Source organism: Marmota monax, unplaced genomic scaffold, assembly GCF_021218885.2.
Source record: "Marmota monax isolate L192 unplaced genomic scaffold, Marmota_monax_Labrador192_F-V1.1 WCK01_AAM20220418_F8-fsc00078, whole genome shotgun sequence".
Taxonomy (NCBI): Eukaryota; Metazoa; Chordata; class Mammalia; order Rodentia; family Sciuridae; genus Marmota; species Marmota monax.
Window position 1 is genome coordinate 5,626,384 of NW_026694865.1, and position 20,427 is coordinate 5,646,810.

Consider the following 20,427-nt stretch of genomic DNA (forward strand, 5'->3'; position numbering starts at 1 on the left):
GTGGGGAAAAAGGTATACTCATACATTATTGGTAGGACTGCAAATTAGTGTAACGACTTTGGAAAGCAGTATGGAGATTCCTCAAAAAACTAGAAATGGAACTGTCTTTACTACCCAGCTATCGTATGCCTTGGTATATATCCAAAAGATTTAAAATCAGCATAGGGGCTGTGATTGTGGCTCAGTGGTAGAGCGCTCACCTAGCACGGGCGGGACCTGGATTCGATCCTCACCACCACATAAAAATAAAGGCATTGTGTTGTGTCCATGTTGTGTCCATGTCCACCTAAAAAATAAATATTAAAAAAAAATAAAATCAGCTTAGTACAGTGATGCAGACACATCAATGTTTATAGCAGTGCAATTCATAATAGCCAAGCTGTGGAACCAAACTAAATAACCTTCAACAGATGAATAGATAAAGAAAATGTGATTGTGTGTGTGTGTGTGTGTGTATGGAGAGAAAGAGGGAGGGAGAGTATAGCATTTGCTAGTAAATGGATGGAACTGGAGATTATCATTCCAGGTGAAATAAGCCAGTCCCCAAAAGTCAAAGGTTGAATGTTTTCTGTGATACACAGAAGCTAATCTATAATAAGGGGGTGGGGGATGAAAAATAGAATAGAAGAGTGGAGTAGACAAAGAGTATTAAAGGGAAGGGAAAGGACTAGAATTGTGGCTCAGTGGTAGAATGCTTGTCTGGGTTCAATTCTCAGCACCACATGTAAATAAATAAATAAATAAATAAATGTCCATCAACATCTAAAAAAACACATTTTTAAAAAAGGGGAGGACGGAGAAGAGATGAGATAAGAACAGTGGAATGAATCTGACCTAATTTTCCTGTGTACATGTATGAATATACTGCAGTGAATCACCATCATGTACAATCCACACAACACTAATGTAAGAAAAAACTATAAGTAAATAGCAAAAATATCAATAGGATAGAGGAAAGGGAACAGTGAGAGGGAAGAGGGGAGGGAAATGGGAAGTACTGGGAACTGAATCAAACAACTTAATGTTCCATGCTTTTATAATCTTGTCAAAATGAATCCTAATCTTATATTTAACTAAAATAAATCAATAGATAGAAAAAAATAAAATACTAAAATGTAAAAATAAGAAAATAAGGGAAAGCTATATATTTTTCTTTATCTTTTAAAATATTTACAATAAATTTAGTCAAATTCAGTAGTTTATATGTAATTATATTTCACAAAAATGAAAAATATTGTAAACTAATTTGCAGGTTTATGATACACTGTTGAAGTATTTAATTTCTTTTTTTTTCTTAGTTATAGATGGACACAGTACCTTTATTTTGTTTTGTTTATTTTTATTTTTATGTGGTGCCTCACATGTGTTAGGCAAGCGCTCTATGCCTGAGCTACAGTCCCAGCCTGAAATGTTCAATTTCCAGAGACCGCAAAATACCAAACATACAGATCTTATTTATAAGATTGCAGATTCAGCCTTTTAAAATTAGAGTCCTGCACTCTTAATTTTCTATTCTCCCTAGTGGTAGAACTAACTACTCCTATTCCCAGTTTATCATTTTGTTTTGTGGCCACATCTAGTGATGATTTCCTTTTGTCTTTAAGAGCTTCAGAGATGGCAACCTGTTTTCTGTTTCTAGTCCCACAAAATATAATATAAGGCCCTGCTCCTAGAATTTGTTCAATAGAAGCATGGGCCATTTTTAAGACTAGTCTACATAATGCAAAATCATAGGCTAATTAAAGCTCAGACTTTTTATAATAGCTGGGATTATTTAGAAGCTGAGTTTGAGTTAACACTATTTTGATGATGTCATAATAGATAACTGCTATATTTTTGAGAATTTTTTTGCATTTGTGCTAGAAAGTACATATACTTCTATGACATGTATAGTTTAATGTATGAAAAGTCCCACGAGGGAAAGTTATTGAGAACTGGTGGAGTGAATATATGCAAATAAACATATTGAAAATTTCAAAAAATATGCTTTATAGTTTGTGGCCATAAACTGAATTTTTAGGAGTGTATATGTGTGTTTCTACAGGATTGTCCTTTTTGTTAGCCTTCACCTAGCCTGCTGAGTTTCTGTTCTCGTGACTAAAAGGCTCAGGGGTCACTCCAGTTAAACTGGGCTAACTGGGCTACACGAAATAACCACACAAGAGACACAAATACCTTTTTCTTTGGGGTCCCTGTGACGGCTTCTCTGACCTTAAGGATCCGCAGAGAGAAAGAAAGAGAGAGCTGAGCAAGAGCATGCGCTGACCCCTTTTATTGAGGAGAAGCTATTCAGATGAGGCAAGGGGTCAGGTTTCAGGGGGCTGAGTTTATCTTCATGATGTCTACTGTCAGCAGGTTGACTGACACCTGGGTAGGCCACACCCAAGAGCACAGTAAGAGAAGGGGACACACATAAGGCATTTCTATGGAAGATTCTATCCTAAACAGGGCAAGGGGTTATATTACAAAGGAACAGGTGAGTATAGCTTCACCCATGGGGCTGTAGCAAGACACACCCATGCACGAGACACTGACCATCAAACCCAAGAAGGGTGGGGAAAGCTCTGCCACATTTCTGCGACTGAGCGCCTCAGCACCCAGCCGGGGAGTGTGACTTAGTCACATGTAAGGTTGGTCTCCCACACTAACCTTTGTAGATAAAGCTTGATAAATATTAAGCATTTAGTCAATTTTAATAGTTTTAATGTTCGAGAATTAAAATCTACATGAATCCTGCTGAAGCATTCAGTTATTTGATGAACATGTGTACAATGTGAAATAATAAAACAAATTTATTATCATTCAGATTATGAACACCTAAATTCAAGAGATGATGACCTAATATTTATCATTATTTTCATAGGTCTAATTTGTAGGTACCCTCAAGAAGATTACGAATCATTTTCACTACCAGAATCTGTTCCCCTTTTTTGTTTACCAATGGGTGCAACTATTGAATGTTGGCCATCAAATAGCAAATACCCTCTCCCTGTGTTTTCTACATTTGTGTTAACTGGAGCCTCAGCTGAAAAGGTACTTTGTATTTTAATAAAAGTGTTTGCAGATTTCTTGTACATTTTCAAATCTTAAATTTTATATATTGCAAGGAATAACAGAAAAAGGAATGGGTTAAATAGAATCCATTATACATATACTTCTTCCAATTGGTTAAAACAACTATATCCAGAGAAATAAGAATTAATTTTTACTCTGTCATCTTTCCAAATGCTTTTTTCGTGAATATCAAATAATGATCCTTCATTGGTTCATTTTCTGTGATAATGAAGCTTTGAAAGTAATGCAAAAGACATTATTGAGTATATAACATGATTTAGAATTATAGCTTTTCCCCTATCCCATGCCAGGGATCAAACTCAGGGCCTTGTGCATATGAAGCAAGCACTCCACCACTGATATACATCCCTTGCCCTAGAATCATAGACTCATAGTTGGAAGGGAGACCTTGAAGTCCAGAGAAATTCAGTGAATTTCTCAAATTTGGAATTTATATTTTCTTATCTAAAATTTTGTATTAAATAATTGCAACCATTTTCTTGCAGAGAATATTGTTATAATAACTTTCACTCTTTTTAAAAATTTTTTAATTTTTAGTTATAAATGACATATATACTTTATTTTATTTATTTTTTTAATGTGGTGCTGAGGATCGAACCCAGTGCTTCACCTGCATGAGGCAAGTGCTCTGCCATGGAGCCACAACCCCAGCCCATAACTTTCACCCTTTATTTTAAAAGCGTAATTTAATTAAAACACCTTTTTTCAATAAAAGAGTATGTAATACTACTACTATATAGTTCTCAAGTACACTAAGAAAGCAAGGGTGTTATCTTTTCATCACTGTGTTCCTAGTCCCTGATACCTGGCCTGGCTTATGGCAAACACCTGCTAAATATTTAACAGATGATGTGATTTGAATAAATGATACAAAATATATGTATTAAATATGTTACTTGTTTTGCAGGTTTATGGTGCTGCTATTCAGTTTTATGAACCATACTCCGAGGAGAATCTCACAGAAAAACAGAGACTTCTTTTGGGTTTAGCACCCCTGGCAGATGGGAAATCAGATAATTCTAAAACAATTCACACTAACAAATGCATCTGTCTTCTTTCTCACTGGCCTTTTTTTGATGCATTCAGGAAGTTTCTGACTTTTCTTTATCGTTATTCAATCTCTGGACCTCATGTCCTTCCAATTGAGAAGTAAGTTAGAAGTTTCTTGGTTCAAAATTTGGCAGACCTTTCTATTATGTGGTATTTGTGTACTAATTATTGAGTAATTTTTATTTCTTGAGAGTTATTTGGGGAAAATGATCATTTTATTTCTCTCAGGTAATATTTAATTGTCATACTTTTAAAGTGTTTTTAAAATAATTTTATTTAACAATGAAGTAAATGTTTTGAGATGAATTGTTTGAAATGAATATTTTGAGCCTCTTTAAAAAGGCTTTTATAGGGGCTGAGGATATAGCTTAGTTGGTAGAGTGCTTGCATTGCATGCAGAAGGCCCTGGGTTTGATCTCCAGCACCAAAACACCAACCAAACAAGAAAAAATGCTTTTATAAAACTTAAAGATCCTAATCTGGAGGAATTTTAGAATTTTTTGTTGAGGTGGTAGTGGTACTATGGATTGAGCCCATGGCCTCACGCATGTTAGGTAAGCACTATATCACTGAGCTATGTCTCTAGCCAATATTAGAACTTTTAAATCTAAATTTGTTCTTAGATATAATTTAGGTTTATTATGAGCCTTTAAGAATATTCCTTACTCTAGGCATGGTAGTGCATGCTTGTAATCCCAGTAATTTGGGAGGCTGAGGCAGGAGGATTTCAAGTTCAGGGTCAATTTAACAAAACCCTTTCTGAAAAAAATTTTAAAAATACTAAAAAGGACTGGGAATGTAGTTTGGGATAAAGTACCCTCTCTAGTACCAAAACAAAAGTTTTGCGATATTATACAATTGGTCATTTGGAAAATACTATTTCGCTGAGTCAAGCACATCTTCATAATGTAGACATGTTTATCATCAATATAAAAAAACATGTTTGTTAATATTACCATCTATCTCATCAGAAGAAATTTTGATTATCAGGAAATTGTCAGGTTCATGATGGTAAAATTCTTATTTTTCACTTGCACGTTTGAATTTAATTATTAGCAGCAAGTACTATCAATTATTTTTCTTGTAGCCACAAGCTCACTTTGTTCATTTTTATAGAGAAAATATCTGCTGACTATGCAACACTGGGTAGTTTTTATTTGTCAGTCATCTTTCTGGCTTTCCATGGGTTGGAAATCAACTAAATCACTCAGACTTGCTATATAAACTTGGCTTTTCCAAACTCAAAACAATTACCGTACTTCTGTTTACAATGGAAGTGCTTTATGCATGTGTTCCTTTTTGCCACACAGAGTAATTTTTATTGTGTATGGCAGAGTTGATATTTAATAAGATTAATTTTACTGCTCAAAGATATTCTTTTTAAACGTTTTTTAGTTGTAGATGGACACAATACCTTATTTTGTTTATTAATATGTGGTGCTGAGGATTGAACCCAGGACCTCACACATTCTAGGCAAGTGCTCTACCACTGAGCCACAACCCCCAGCCCTTCAAAAATATTCTTAAGTGAAATTCATGGTTCTTTTTTATATTAGTATATGGTATTAAAGAATATAATAATTGCTACTACAGTTTGGTTGGTGTCACTGCCTTGATTCTCAGGTGCCAGCAGTTTTATCCACAATGCTTTTGTATCATCAGTGCAGTTGTTAATCCAGTGAAAAAGGAAAATGATGTCTTAGTATTATTGTAAAAATAGTTTTGATCTCACAGATTCTCCCTGAATGAATCTTGGAAATCTTTAAGGATTTGTGGATCACAATTTTCATTTCTGTTATTCTTACTACTTCAGTATTTGGAGAAGATTTATGTCCTGTGATGGTTGTTCCCACCGTCACTTTTTTTTTTTTCCTTTAGGTTGTGAGTACTTTAATGGTAGAGACTAATAGCTTTATGTATTTGTTTACATTTCCTGTCATGTCTGGTGTTTTGTTTGTTTTTATAGTGCTGGGGATTGAATGCAGGGCTTTATATTTGCTAGGCCAGTGTTCTACCACTGAGCTACATCCCAGCCCCTGCTGGTATCTTGTATACATAGTAAAAACTTAAGACATATCTGTAAAATTAATGAAATTTATTTCAGTTTTCTCTATCCATTTGAAATGATCTCACTTCTGAAAACAACCTAATTTTGAAATAGTATTTAAAGGAAAAATAAAAAACATCTTATTTCTAAAACAAAATTTTTTTATACTGTAATTTCCATTTTTCTCTGATAGCGTTCAAAGCAAAACCAATTGATCTAATTTTTTATCTGTTTTATTCTGGGAAAAAACTTACGAAGTCAGTAATAGTATTTTAAACTTGTTTGATAGAAAATTTAGTGTTCATCATTGAGAAGCATTGGAACTTTCATTTTTCTGGAGCACTTTAAATGGTTGTATCACTTCCAAAATATGAAAAATTGACTAAAAAATATATTATAAATGTAAGAAATTGGTTCTTTATAATAGTCACATCATTGACACATAGAGGTAAAAGTTGAAATGTCTTTTGAGACATTGATAAATATTGTTGAATATGAACAGCTATTGTGAAAAATTATTGGATTTAGGCAGAAGTAGTTTCAATGAGGAACATAATTTTTGAAGATTGTTCATTTCTTTTTATAATATTAGGGATTTTAGATTTGTAGGGACATAGGGATTTGACTCACCTTTGACTTGTAATGACATATTAACGTTTATGGCATATAGTTTTCACTTTGGAATCAATTGGGTTTTTTGTTTGTTTTTAAGGCATATTTCTCATTTTATGCATAAAGTTCCTTTTCCATCTCCTCAGAGGCCACGGATTTTAGTTCAGGTAAGATTTCCTTAATATGAGTGTCATGTGAATTTATTAGTGACTCTATCAAAATATAACATAAAAATGATTTTATTTATTTATTTAAAAATGTTTTTTACATATGACAGTGGAATCATAATGGATTCATATTACACATATAGAGCACAATTTTTCATATCTCTGGTTGTATATAAATTCGTGTCTTCATACATGTACTTTGGATAATGATGTCCATCACATTCCACAATCATTTCTAACCCTCTGTCCCCTCCCTTCCCCTTGCACCCCTCTCCCCTGAGTTGATCTATTTCTCCCATGTTCCCCCTGCCTACCCCACTGTGAATCAGTCTCCTTATATCAGAAAACATTTGGCATTTGTTTTTTTTGGATTGGCTAACTTCCCTTTGCATTATCTTCTCCAACTCCATCCATTTACCCACAAATGCCATGATTTTATTCTCTTTTATTGCTGAGTAATATTCCATTGTGTATATATGCCACATTTTTTTTTTAATTTATTCATCTACTGAAGGGCATCTAGGTTGGTTCCACAGTTTAGCTATTGTGAATTGTGCTGCTGTTGATGTGGCTGTTTTTAAGTCCTTTGGGTATAAAAATATTTTAAGTGGAGAAAAAATTGAGATCTAAAGAAAACCAGATACTATTTCATGTTGAAGTTTGAATCCTTCATATTTTATTAACTCACTCCCAGGCATCTAATGTTTTTCCCTTCAGAAAGGATTAAAAAGTTTAAAAAGTAGGTAAAAAGTAGACATTTTGAACACACAAGAAGGGATTTTCCCCTTAAAATTTGTTCTAAGTATTTGAGGGTTTGTGCCTTTGGCAATCATTTTATAAGTTAGTGTTAGTATTAGAATGGATAAATGGAAATGTTATACGTTTGCATATACTGTAGGAAGTGTAGGAAGGAATGCCCATATCTTTGGTGTGATGGGGAAGTTTTAAATGATTATGAATTATTTTCCCCATCTCTTTCCCAGTTGAATGTATCTTTTCTCTTTTGTTTATGCCTGTGAGTGTGTGTGTGTGTGTGTGTGTGTGTGTGTGTGTGTGGTGCTGGGGATTGAAACCAGGGCTTTATACATTCGAGGCAAGCACTCTACCAACTGAGCTGTATCCCCAGCCCTATGCCTCTTTTTGTTTGTGCTCATGATAATGTAAGTTGTCTGCTTATTTAATAATTTATGGTGTGATTTATATAAAGAAAATATTTTCAGGTATTATCACTATGTATGTTTTACTGTGTACCACAGCCCTTAATCTGGTATCATTTAATATTAGAAACCATTTATCAAATAGATATTTATAAAATTGTAGAAATATGCATAAATTTGAAAATGCAGATAAAATTAGTTGCATTATTATATTGATACAGATAAGATGTCTAGGAAAATATCATTTTGATGACCCTTAAAATCAGTCTGAATATCTACATGTTATTTCTTGTCTTACTTGTAGGTATTTAGTGACAGTGTATATATAGCACACTCCATTTGAATACACACAGAAGATTTGTTTTATAGCGGAAGCTGGCAAAATTTTCCTGTTAAGGACCTTATACTAAACATTTTAGTCTGTATAGGCTATTCAATTTCTGTTGAAACTGCTCAGCTCTGCTTTTAGAGCACAAAATTAGCTAGATAATATGTAAAGAATAAGCTCAGCTTTATTCCAGGAAGAATTGTTTACAAACAGCCTATGAAATTGTTCTGTATAGCACTTTGCTGACCCACATTTTTATGGTATTAAGTGAATAATTTAGTCTTGTAATGTAAATTTATTAAAATTACATTAGGGAAAAGTTGAGTCAGAAGAAGAGAGTTAGGATTCAGAATAAGAAGTTCTCGGAAGGGGTCAGAGGTCAGGACTACTTTTTAGGATCTTAATGAGTGATATTAACTATTTTTAGACTGGTAAACCTGGAAACTTCATGGACAACATCATTAATTTATATGTTTTTATCAGAAAATATTGTTTTGAAGCTCATCTTCCTATTTTAAATAAATCATTTTAAATCTTCCAGTTATCACCACATGATAATCTGATTCTCAGTCAGCCTGTTTCTTCTCCTCTTCCACTAAGGCAAGTAAACTTTCATTTCTGTTTATCGTTCTCTAAATCTAGTGTGAGCTCAAGTAATATTCATATGCATTCTCTTTCTAGCTAAAGTTCAAAATGTTAATGGAAATACTTCTCATTTAACTGTTTCCTAACTAAGTTCCTTTTACTTAATATTTGAATTATAGTTTTTGATAAAGAAAAACTTTTACAATAGTATTTAGTGCTTTGTGTCTTTATTGTCATCGAACACTTACTGTTGCAGCTTATAAAACGATTTTTAGCTTCAGTTATCCTCTGAAGAACATTCAAATGCAATTTTAAAATTAACCCAAATAAAAATTGTTATAATTCTTAAATAGTAGATTGGAAAAATGTGTTTCAGCATTTTGAAAGTTCAGAGAAATTATAGTGTTTTCTCTGCAGTATCTTGAAGTTTAATTAGCTGGGTAATTTTATTGTAGGAAATAGTTAGAATATAATTAAGCTATTATGTAACACATACCTAAGGGAGACTAGCTGCCATCTTTTATGTTAATTTTGTAAGAATTGCAGATTATTTCATCACCAGCACTTAGCCAGAGTGACCGTGTGTTTTTTAGAACTTTGAGCTGGAAATAAACTAGAAATATTGATGATTGTAAATCAAAGGACTTCATTTAGGTAACAGCTTTATTGAGATAACATTCATATACCATACATTTGCCCAATTAAACAATTTAGTGATTATATTGATGAAGTTCTACAGCTATCACTATAATAAATTTTAGAGAACTTTCATCACTCTAAAAAGAAACTGTACACTTCAGCAGTTAACCTTCTTTACTCCTGCCATCATTACACACACACACACACACACACATATACATATACACACACACATACACACACACACATACATATATATATATACCCCCTATCTAGCCCTGGGCAAGCAGGCATCTACTTTCTTTTACAATAGATTTGCCTATTTTGAACATTTCATAAAAACAGAATTATATGTAGCCTTTTTGTTTATTTCTGGCTTCTTTCACTTTGCATGTTTCCAAGGTTCACCCATGATGCAGCATGTTTTATTACTTTATTCCCTTTTGTTGCCAACTAATACTCTTGTATGCATATACAATATTTTATGGGTTCATCAGTTGGGAGGTTTTCACATTTTTGGCTACTATGTATGATGCTTCTATAAATATATGCAAGTTTTTGTGGATATATATTTTTATTTCTCCAAGAAAATTTTATTAGTTTTGCTTTGTTATAAGAGAATTAATCCAATGAAACCAGTTGTTTCACATTATATAGGCACACTACTGTTTGACTTACTGAGTTATTTGCTTTTTTAAACTAGTATTTTGTTTGAATGTCTAAGTTTATTGTTGTGATTATTAATTTGTTTTATATATGTGTGACTCATCACTTTGTAGCTCTTGATTTCCTTTTGCTGTTATCATTACAATAGTAGGATGATATATTCATAAATCCACATTTTAATATATTTACCTTAAGAGAGGTGGACCTATAAATCATAGCTTTTCTGATGATTGCAGTGATAAATGTGCCATGTTACAAAGACTTCCGCTAAAATATTTACTTTAAATCAAAACATCCCTTTTATTAACTGAATATATATTAATTGTAGATGGACACAATACTTTTATTTTGTTTGTTTGTTTCTTATGTGGTGCCGGGGATCGAACCTAGTGCCTCATACATGCAAGGCAAGTGCTCTACCACTGAGCCATAACCTCGCCCCTAATTGAATTCTTTATTTGGATACTATCTACTAAGCAGATAGTTTTACCTAAAATGAAGCAGAGAACTTTTCATTTTTCATATTCAATAGAATGCAGAAAGAGTGAATGATTTTGAAACCTCTTAAAACTGCATTGTTCATACAATAATTAGGGTGGGGAGAATAGAAGTTCAGTGGATTAGACAAAGGAGAATGAAAGAAAGGGAGGGCAGATGGGGATAGGAAAGACAGTAAAATGAATAGGGCATAACATTCCTATGTTCATATATGATTAGTGAAACTCCACATTTTGTTCAACTACAAGAATGGGATCCTATGTTATACTTCATGTATATATAGTATGTCAAAATATAATCTACTGTCATGTATATCTAAAAAGAATGAATTTTTTTAAAAAGAAAAAACTGTATTGTTTTCAAAGTGTGTTTGTAAAGCTGGGTTTTCCCTCTGTAAGAGCAGCAATCACATTTAAAGTTAAAAGACATAATACAAATTATACCTTAATCTCAAATTTTCCTCCATTATTTCAGATAATAAGACATTTGGATCATTTTTTTTATTATACATTTTTGTTTGGATTGACAGTGGTGGCAAATTTTCAACACTACTTCAGAATCTAGGTCCTGAAAACGCTGTGTCACTACTGGTATTTGCAGTAACTGAACATAAGATTCTCATCCATTCCTTACGACCTTCTGTGCTTACTAGTGTAACAGAAGCATTAGTGTCTGTGAGTATCAGTTTCTTATTGACAATCAACTTAGTTGAAACTTAATTTATTAGTATAATTTGAAACTATTTTAATGCTTAACTAAATTTCAGAGAGTAATGAATTTATATATTTAGTTATAATTATTTAATTTGTTGTCAAGCATTAGACTTTAGGTAATAACATTTGAAAGATAGTTTTTTTATGTGTGCTGATAAATTATGCTTCAGCGTCAAAAAGCTAAATATTCCTCTACCCTTTGTTTATCCAAGATGATTTTCCCTTTCCACTGGCCATGCCCATATGTTCCTCTCTGCCCACTGGCTTTAGCAGATGTCTTGAGTGCACCATGTCCATTCATAGTAGGGATTGATTCAAGATACTTTGATCTGTATGATCCTCCACCAGATGTCAGTTGTGTTGACCTAGATACCAACACCATTTCTCAGTAAGTACATTTTAGTGCTTCTACACCTAGTAATTTACAACTACGAAATATATGTATATAATTGTATATTTTATGATTGCTAAGTAGGATTCTTTTGAGATATATTATTTTCTTTGTATTTGGGGTAATTACCATCTTTGAATTGGTTGCAATAGATTTAGGGTATTAGGAAGGTTTTATTGGAAAGAAAATATACATTTAATCCTCAGGCTTTAAATATTTAAGGAACATTATAGTTTTATTCTTGCTTAGAAATTTAGCAGAAGGGCAATTGAGATTAGAAATTGAAAAAGTTTAATTTTCTTCAAATGAGAATGGGTAAAACCACAAAATGAATTAAAACAGTATTTCTTGATTAATAGTTCAGTTCTATTTCTAATCTTATACGATCAGAATAATAATATAAAACAATGTAATAGTTTAGAGTTTTAAAATAATTTTTAGTTTATATGTAATTTCATTACCTCTACACTGTAGGAATATAAGGATTTTATAAACTTCCCTCTCTTTTTATTGGAATAATATTTAAGTTGTGACTGTTGGATTGTATTTGTATAGCTTTTTATTGTTTCTTTGTATCCCACATTTAATTGTACTTAAGGTATTCAGGGAAGAGAATATTGATATAACATTGCAACTACAAAATATGCTTAAAATAACTATGAGTTAGTCTTTCAGCTAAGCCCAAAAGCTGGTATAGATTTTGCACTTAAATGAGTAGATATGAATTAGGTTTTTTCTTATTTATTTATTTATTTTGTTAGCCCATTTCATTTTCTGGGGTTGAACTCAGGGCCATGTGTGATTAGCGTGTGCTCTACTACTGAGCTGTACTCCCAGCCCCCTCCATTTTTTAAATAAGAACTTTTCATCTTAAAGTCTTTTGATTTATTTCCAAAATTTCCTTTCCAACCCCCCAGTACTATGGATAGAACCCCAGGTGTGCTCTACCACTAAGCTACATTTCCAGTACTTTTTTCCTTTTTTTTTTTTTTTCATTTTGAGACAGGGCCTTACTAAGTTGCTAAGGCTGGCGTCAAACTTTTGATCCTTCTACCTCAGCCTCTCTGAGTTGCTGGAATTACAGGCTTGTACTTTCATACCCAGCATAAGTTGCATATATAGCCTGTTATTCCATTTCATTCTCTGAACTTTATGAGGTAGTTTTTATTCCTCTGCCAGATGAGTAAATCAGAGTTTATATTTTTAAGCATGTAGTTTATTCAGTCAGAACTGTATTTTGAAACTTGGCTGACTTCAAAACTTATATTCCTGCCACTATTTTTTTGGTAACTATATATGTAATAGTACTCTTATAAGTGGAAGTCACTGAATAGAAATATAGAAGGCTATCATACATAAAATCTCAAATATTAGAGAAAATACTCCTCCCCAGTCATGTTTTAGAGTAACAATATCGAGGGCAGGAGAAGGGAGTTATATGAGTAATGTTAGGAGTGTTTCCTGCATTGAGTTCTTAGTGTCACAAGATTCCATACTCTGAAGGACATTATAAATGTAATAATAGCTTCACAGTAGGACATCTGCCATTTATCCTTGCTGTATTTTTATCTTTATCCCCATTTGTGGAAAGATAGGGTAAATTTCAAAATCATCATTCTCTGTCAGCTTAAACTTTCCCATTCACTCTTTTTTTGTTTGTTTGTTAGTTTCCAAACTGATATTTGTCCTTTTCATTCTATGGGAAATTTAGGAAACATTTTTAGAAAAGAATACTCAGAAAGTTTCACTACCCATCTTTGCTAAATTTTTATTTGGTGATTGTAAATTAAACAATTTATCTTTCTTCTCTTTTTTGTCTGTTTTTCAAGTATTCTAAAATGAGCTACTCAAAGAGACCGAGTCAGGAGGATCACAAATTTGAGGCCAAACTTAGCAATTTAGTAAGACACTATCTCAAAAAATAAAAAGGGCTGGAGATGCAGCTTAGTGGTAGAATGTTGCCAGATTCAATTCCCAGTACTAGGAAGAAAAAAAAAAGGGATGGTCTGGGGATTTAGTTCAGTGGAAGGAGCACTTGCTTAGAGCATGCATGAGGAAACCTTTGATTCAATCCCTGGTGGCACTAAATAAATAAATAAATTTTTGAAATAAACACACAGGAAAAAAAAGATTTAGCAACTAAGAAGTAGACTCATCAAAGCTATAGTTAGGTCCAAAACTTTTATGGTGCTCTACACTCTTTTCATTTCATACCCCATATATAGTTTATAGAGAAAAACTGAATTATAATAGATGTAATAAAGGAAATTATAGGAGCCTGTGCTAGAAACAAAGATATCAGTTTCTATCATAAATCCTCTTTTAAACTTGTAAAAGTATTTTTAATATTATACTTTATTTAAGTAATTTAATATTATAGATTATTTCTTTTCTGAAAGATATAATATTTACTTATAATTTTAGGAAATTGAGAAACTACATATTTAAGTATACCAAAGTATTTTTGATAGACTGTATGTATCATAAGTTCCTTGAAAGTTTTATACAGTGCTTTTTCTCATATAAGAAAAACATTTTATTGGAAGATTTTTCCAATATTGAAGTGTCTAAGCATTCTGATATGATCATTAAAGACTAATTAATGATCACCAGATTCAGGTTTGTGATGGTTAGCACGAATCCAGTTTAAGTATAATATGCTTGGCACCTATATAATTACAAACGTTTGAGCTATACTTAATAGATAATCCAACCTTCATATGAATTAATTTTTATATTCAACATCTCAACTTACCCTAAGAGATTTTCCTCATTAACCTAAATATTCTGTATGTGTTTTATATTGTTATTCACTGTGTTTTCTATTCTTTTTTATATATATACAAGTATATACCATCTCCCAAAGTCGGTGTGACAAATATATTGTTGTTGTCATTTAATCTCAGAACTGCTGACAAGAAGAATGTAACTTGGAAGATTCTTCCAAAGAAACCCTGTAAACATCTGATGAATACACTGAATAATTTGCACCAGCAGTTGGCAAAATGTAAGTGAATAACAATTAAAGGATATAATTTAATCTGGAAAAGGGAGTTGCTCTGCCTTATTCACAAAAGGGTAATACTTATTTTATCTAAAGGAAAGTGTCTTTACAATATTTAAGGCAAATGAGCACTGATGCAAAATTTGTTAGAAGCTGAATTGGAGATTTGTAAAGTTTAAATTTTATATCTACCAGATTTTCTTAGAAACATCAAAATTCAAAAGGATATTAATGTGACTGTTTTCTTTAATTTTACCATTACTGAAATAACATGAAAAGATGGGTTTTAACTTATATATTTTCTTTATACTATGTATTTTGTTTATACTTAGAATAGAAAGTTAATTTTGAAAATCCAAAATAAATAGTTTGAACTACATTTGAAAACGTTGATGATTTCAAAGGGATGAGTGCTGTCATATGTTTTCATCTTCAAGTGGCTCTTAATGCTGTGCTTACTTCAAATAGTTTGAAGACAGAAGTTTGCCAAAAATGTGAATTCATCAAAATGAAAATCAATGAGAATATGAAATACTTCGGGGTAAAAAAGCTTGTGTAAGAATATATTTTGAAGAGCTGGGCACCTTGACACATGCCTATAATCCCAGTGGAGGAAGCAAGAGGGTCACAAATTCAAAGCCAGCATCAGCAACTTAGCAAGGCCCCACAACTTAGCAAGACCCTGTCTCAAAAAAGTCTGGGTTAAGGCGCCTCTGGGTTCAATCCCTGATACCCCTCTCCCCCCCAAAATTATTATTATTATTATTATTATTTATATTTATGTTTTATCTGTTCGGACACAATACCTTTATTTATTTATTTGTATGTGGTGCTGAGGATTGAACCCAGGGCCTGGCACTTGCTAGCCTCATCCCCCCCCAAAATTATATGTATATAATCTTGAGAGTTCAGAATTAGATTATCTGATCAGAAGAGTTAAACTTTCTATTCTTTATCCAATCTTGGTACTATAACCATAACCCATTCAGAGTCCATAATTTAATACTTACTTTGTGAAATGTAGTCAATAGTGACAGTAATTTTTTTCTCATTTATTTATTATTGAAATAAACCTAGGAAATGGCCTACACTCTTGAAAGATTCAAGGTGCTTATAGTATAGTTGAACAAAGTATTTACAAAGCAATTTTGGTAAGATAATTCCACAGTAGCTCAAAAGTATTTGGAATATGAAAACAGTGACATCAAATACAACAAGATTTTGTCTTATGGAACAAAATAAAAAGAGTTGACTAACTAATTGCTCTCTAAAAGTACTTGTACTTGTTTTGAAAAGCTAAGTTGAGTATGGTGACACATGCCTGTGATCCCAGCAGCTCAGAAGGCTGAGGTAGGAGGATCTCGAAGCTTCAGCAACTTGATGAGGCCCTAAGCAGCTCAGCAGGATCCTGTGGCCTGGAGGTTAAGTGCTCCCCCAACCCTGGGTTCAATCCCCAGTACTTAAAAAAAAAAGAATAAGAACTACATAAAATTCTCTAAGTGGATTAATTATTCCTTGTGTTTAAAAAGATGTTTAAATTTTGAAGCCATCACATACAATTTTTTTTCCTGACCCTTTGAGAATAGAGACCCATCACATCTGAATAGAATATATTACCTACCAACAGGTACATTCTTTTGTCACCTCAAAATAAAATCAGGAAATTGAAATTTAGTATTAATACCCATCCTAATCCTCAGATCACATTCAAGTTTTGCCAGTATTTTCATAATTTTATCTATGGCAGAAGGATCCAGTTCCAAATCAGGTGTTGTATTTAGTTTTAAGTATCTTCTGTTTCCTTTTCTTTAAAACAATTTTTCAGACTGGGCTTGGTAATGCATGCCTGTAATCCAAGTGACTCAGGAGGCTGAGGCAAGAGGTTTCAATTTTTAAGCCAATCTGGGCAATTTAGTGAGACCCTGCCTCAAAATAAAAAATTAAAAGGACTGGAGATGCAGCTCAGTGATAGTATCCCTGGTTCAATTCTCAGTGCTGCAAAAAATAAAAATGAATAAATAAAAACTAAAATAATAGAACAATTCTTCAGAGCTGGGGTGGAGCCAGTGATAGAGCACTTATCTACCATGTGAGAGGTCCCGGATTCCATCCCCAGTATCAAAGAAACAAACAAATTAAAACAGTTTTTCAGTTTCTTCTTCGTTTTCTTGATACTTTTAAAAATATACTTACCATTGTAGAATGATCTATAATGTGTTTTTGTCTGAGAGTCCTTTTGATAGATGCAGGTCATACATATTTGGCAGAGATGTCATAGAAGTGATGCTGCCTTCCTCTCATTGTGTTTATCAGGTTGTGCACTATTTCAGTTTGTCCCATTATTGATGAAGGTACTCCCTTCAATACTTGATTATGGTGATGTCTACCAGGCTTCTCTACTGTGAAGTTATTACTTTACTACCTGTTGTCATAGTATTCAACCAGATAGGGGAAAGAAAGAGATGTTTTTTTAATATTTTAATTCCTGTATATTTATCCCACAGGCATATATTGAAAACAAAAAGAAAGGTGGGGAGGGCTATTACATTTAACCCTGTGTCCAGTTAATTTGGTTGGTATGATGTGTGTGTGTGTGTGTGTGTGTGTGTGTAGATAAAATATACTCAACAGAGCCTAAAAAATAAGGTAAGCTTTCTTAAGGTTTGTATATTATGAAGTTGTATAAATAAATAGTTGAAGTAACGTGAGCCCTTTTGAAAACACAGTATACCGTTATGAGCACTGGTTTTGATAGTTTGGCGAAAGCACTAACTGTGTTTGTTCACAGTGCAGCAAAGACCAAGAGAAGATGGACTAATGGACTTAACAATGAATGACTATGATTTTAATTCTGGAAAGAGGTTGCATATGATAGATTTGGAAATCCAAGAGGCATTTTTGTTTTTCATGGCCTCTATTTTAAAAGGTTATAGAGCATATTTAAGGCCAATAACACAAGCCCCATCTGAGACAGCAACAGATGCAACCTCTCTTTTTGCCCTGCAAGGTGAGTGATTGCATAGTCTTATAGCTTTCACATTATTGAGCCTAGCCTTGAGATAATTCAGTTGCTTTCTGAATTAATAGTCTGTATTTATCAAGATACATACCTGTTTTTGAGGAATATGTGAATACCAGCTCTGGTGATCCAGATCTGAAGGACTAGTTCTTTCGTTGGCATGTTTACTATAACCCAAGGTATGTAGAAGAAACTATCTGAAAAGTACAGAATCTCCTAAGTATATAGTACTACACTCTGTGTGTCGTCAGATATTGGTGTTTTCAGGGCAGCCAGGTAGTGTTGGAAAAGCAGAGGCACTACTGGGATAGTTACTCCAGGCTTGTGTGCTCTCATTTGCTTTATTTCGGTTCTCATTACAAACATTACTTTCTGTCTGTGCCACAAAGTGAAAAAAGGTTGGAAATCCCCAGGGTGCAGTTGGTGTCACAGTACATATTTCCTTCCTTTTGTAGTATATAATATTTGAAAGAGAAATTCATTTAATATGTAATATATTGAATGCCTCCAAATGCTGGCTATGTATTAGTATGCAAAAGAGACATGACTGTTACTTATCTCACAGAGCTTATAGTCAAGAAGATAAGCAATTAGAAATTAATATGAGTGAAGAACTTTAGTTTATAATTTTAAATTACAGAGGCCCTTTGAAGTATTGTTTGAGCCCTGATCACAAAGGTAAGTAGAAATTTGCCAGGCAAAGGGAAGTTGAGAGTGTTTTAGGAAGAGAGACTAGTTTATGCAAAGTCCTTGAGGCTGGAAAGAACTTTAGTTCATATCTAAGTGTAGTATAATAGCACAGTGAGGACATGGAAGATAAAATCAGGAAATAAACATTTACTCTGTTTTCAAAATGTAAGAGAAACATAAATGAATATCAGAAGGATTGTTACTGCTTCTTTGAAAAAGCCACACCTTTTTTATTATAAATATAGAGCAATTCTTATTTTTTTAAATTGGTTTTATTTATAAATAAAATAATTCTGACAGAGGAATGCATTACAATTCTTATTACACATATAGAGCACAATTTTTCATATTTTTGTAAATAAAGTATGTTCACACCAATTCATGTCTTTATACATGTCCTTTGGTGTTTTGTTTTGTTTTGCATTGCAATTCTTATTACACATATATACCACAATTTTTCATATCTCTGTTTGTATATTAAAGTATGTTGACACCCAATTCGTGTCTTCATACATGTACTTTGGATAATGATGTCCATCACATTCCACCATCCTTGCTAATCCCATGCCCTCTCCCTTTCCCTCCCACCCCTCTGCCCTATCTAGAATTCATTCCTTCCATGTTCCCCCTCCCGACCCCACTATGAGTCATCCTCCTTATATCAGAGAAAACATTTGGCATTTGTTTTTTTGGGATTGACTAACTTCACTTAGCATTATCTTCTCCAATGCCATTCATTTACCTGCAAATGCCATGATTTTATTCTCTTTTATTGATGAGTAAAATTCCATTGTGTATACATGCCACATTTTTTTACCCATTTGTCCACTGAAGGGCATCTAGTTTGGGAAAAAAGCCACACATGTAGATAGACAGATAGATACACAGAGAGAGAGAGCACACGCGCAAGCAGCGGGCGCACAAGAGCATACAGGTATATATACCATGCAAAGCATTGGGACCAAAAATAGAAATTTAAAAAATGCTTTCAGATTTACTAGTTTATGGATCATCTTCAAAGATGGGGGCAATGGAGATAATTTTGGATGGGAATTTGAGATACCTAGGTTTATATTTCTTTTGTATTAGTTTTTCTATTGCTTACTTATTTGTTTGTTGGGTCATTTTTCTTATCAGAGATCTTAGTTTCTCTTTTGGTTAAATAGTGGGGAAGATTGAGGTTATCAATGACATGTTTGATCAGGTTTCTGCCCACTCAAAATTCCTATGAATCTAGGGGCTGGGGTTGTGGCTCAGTAGTAGAGCGCTCGCCTCCCATGTGAGAGACCCTGGGTTCGATCCTCAGCACCACATAAAAATAAATCAACAAAATAAAGATATTGTGTCCATGTATAACTAAAAAAATATTTTAAAAATTTCCTATGAATCTATAAATGATGTATATTCTCACATTATATATTTATGTTGAACAGCTTTCTTAAGAAGCCGGGACCGATCACATCAAAAATTCTATAACATGATGACCAAAACACAAATGTTTATTCGCTTCATTGAAGAATGTTCTTTTGTCAGTGATAAAGATGCAAGCCTGGCATTTTTTGATGATTGTGTAGATAAAGTAAGTGTACATGTGTCCTAATTTATTTTGTGTGACTATTATAAATGTTATGAATTATAGTTTCTATTTATAGCTTTTAACAAAATCTAAATTAATTCAGTTTCATAATTGACTATAGACACTTAAAAGCATTCTCTATGATCTTAAAAGCATTCTCTATGATTTTACTAAATCACGAGTTTCATTTTAACAATCAGGTTTCTTTCC

The 20,427-nt window shown here is 33.0% G+C and overlaps 1 protein-coding gene across 8 annotated transcripts in view; it reads left to right on the forward strand.

Annotated features, from left to right (window-relative positions):
* Dennd4a (DENN domain containing 4A) overlaps positions 1-20,427 on the forward strand; it is a 134,727-nt gene that overhangs the window by 55,009 nt on the left and 59,291 nt on the right. For all 8 annotated transcript variants that reach the window (XM_046426483.2, XM_046426482.2, XM_046426485.2 and 5 more), the window contains exons 5-13: positions 2,864-3,033; positions 3,983-4,224; positions 6,885-6,951; positions 8,978-9,036; positions 11,354-11,498; positions 11,750-11,925; positions 14,835-14,935; positions 17,721-17,939; positions 20,075-20,220. In XM_046426483.2, the coding sequence (XP_046282439.1) occupies positions 2,864-3,033; positions 3,983-4,224; positions 6,885-6,951; positions 8,978-9,036; positions 11,354-11,498; positions 11,750-11,925; positions 14,835-14,935; positions 17,721-17,939; positions 20,075-20,220 (1,325 nt within the window). The remainder of the gene's footprint in view (positions 1-2,863; positions 3,034-3,982; positions 4,225-6,884; positions 6,952-8,977; positions 9,037-11,353; positions 11,499-11,749; positions 11,926-14,834; positions 14,936-17,720; positions 17,940-20,074; positions 20,221-20,427) is intronic.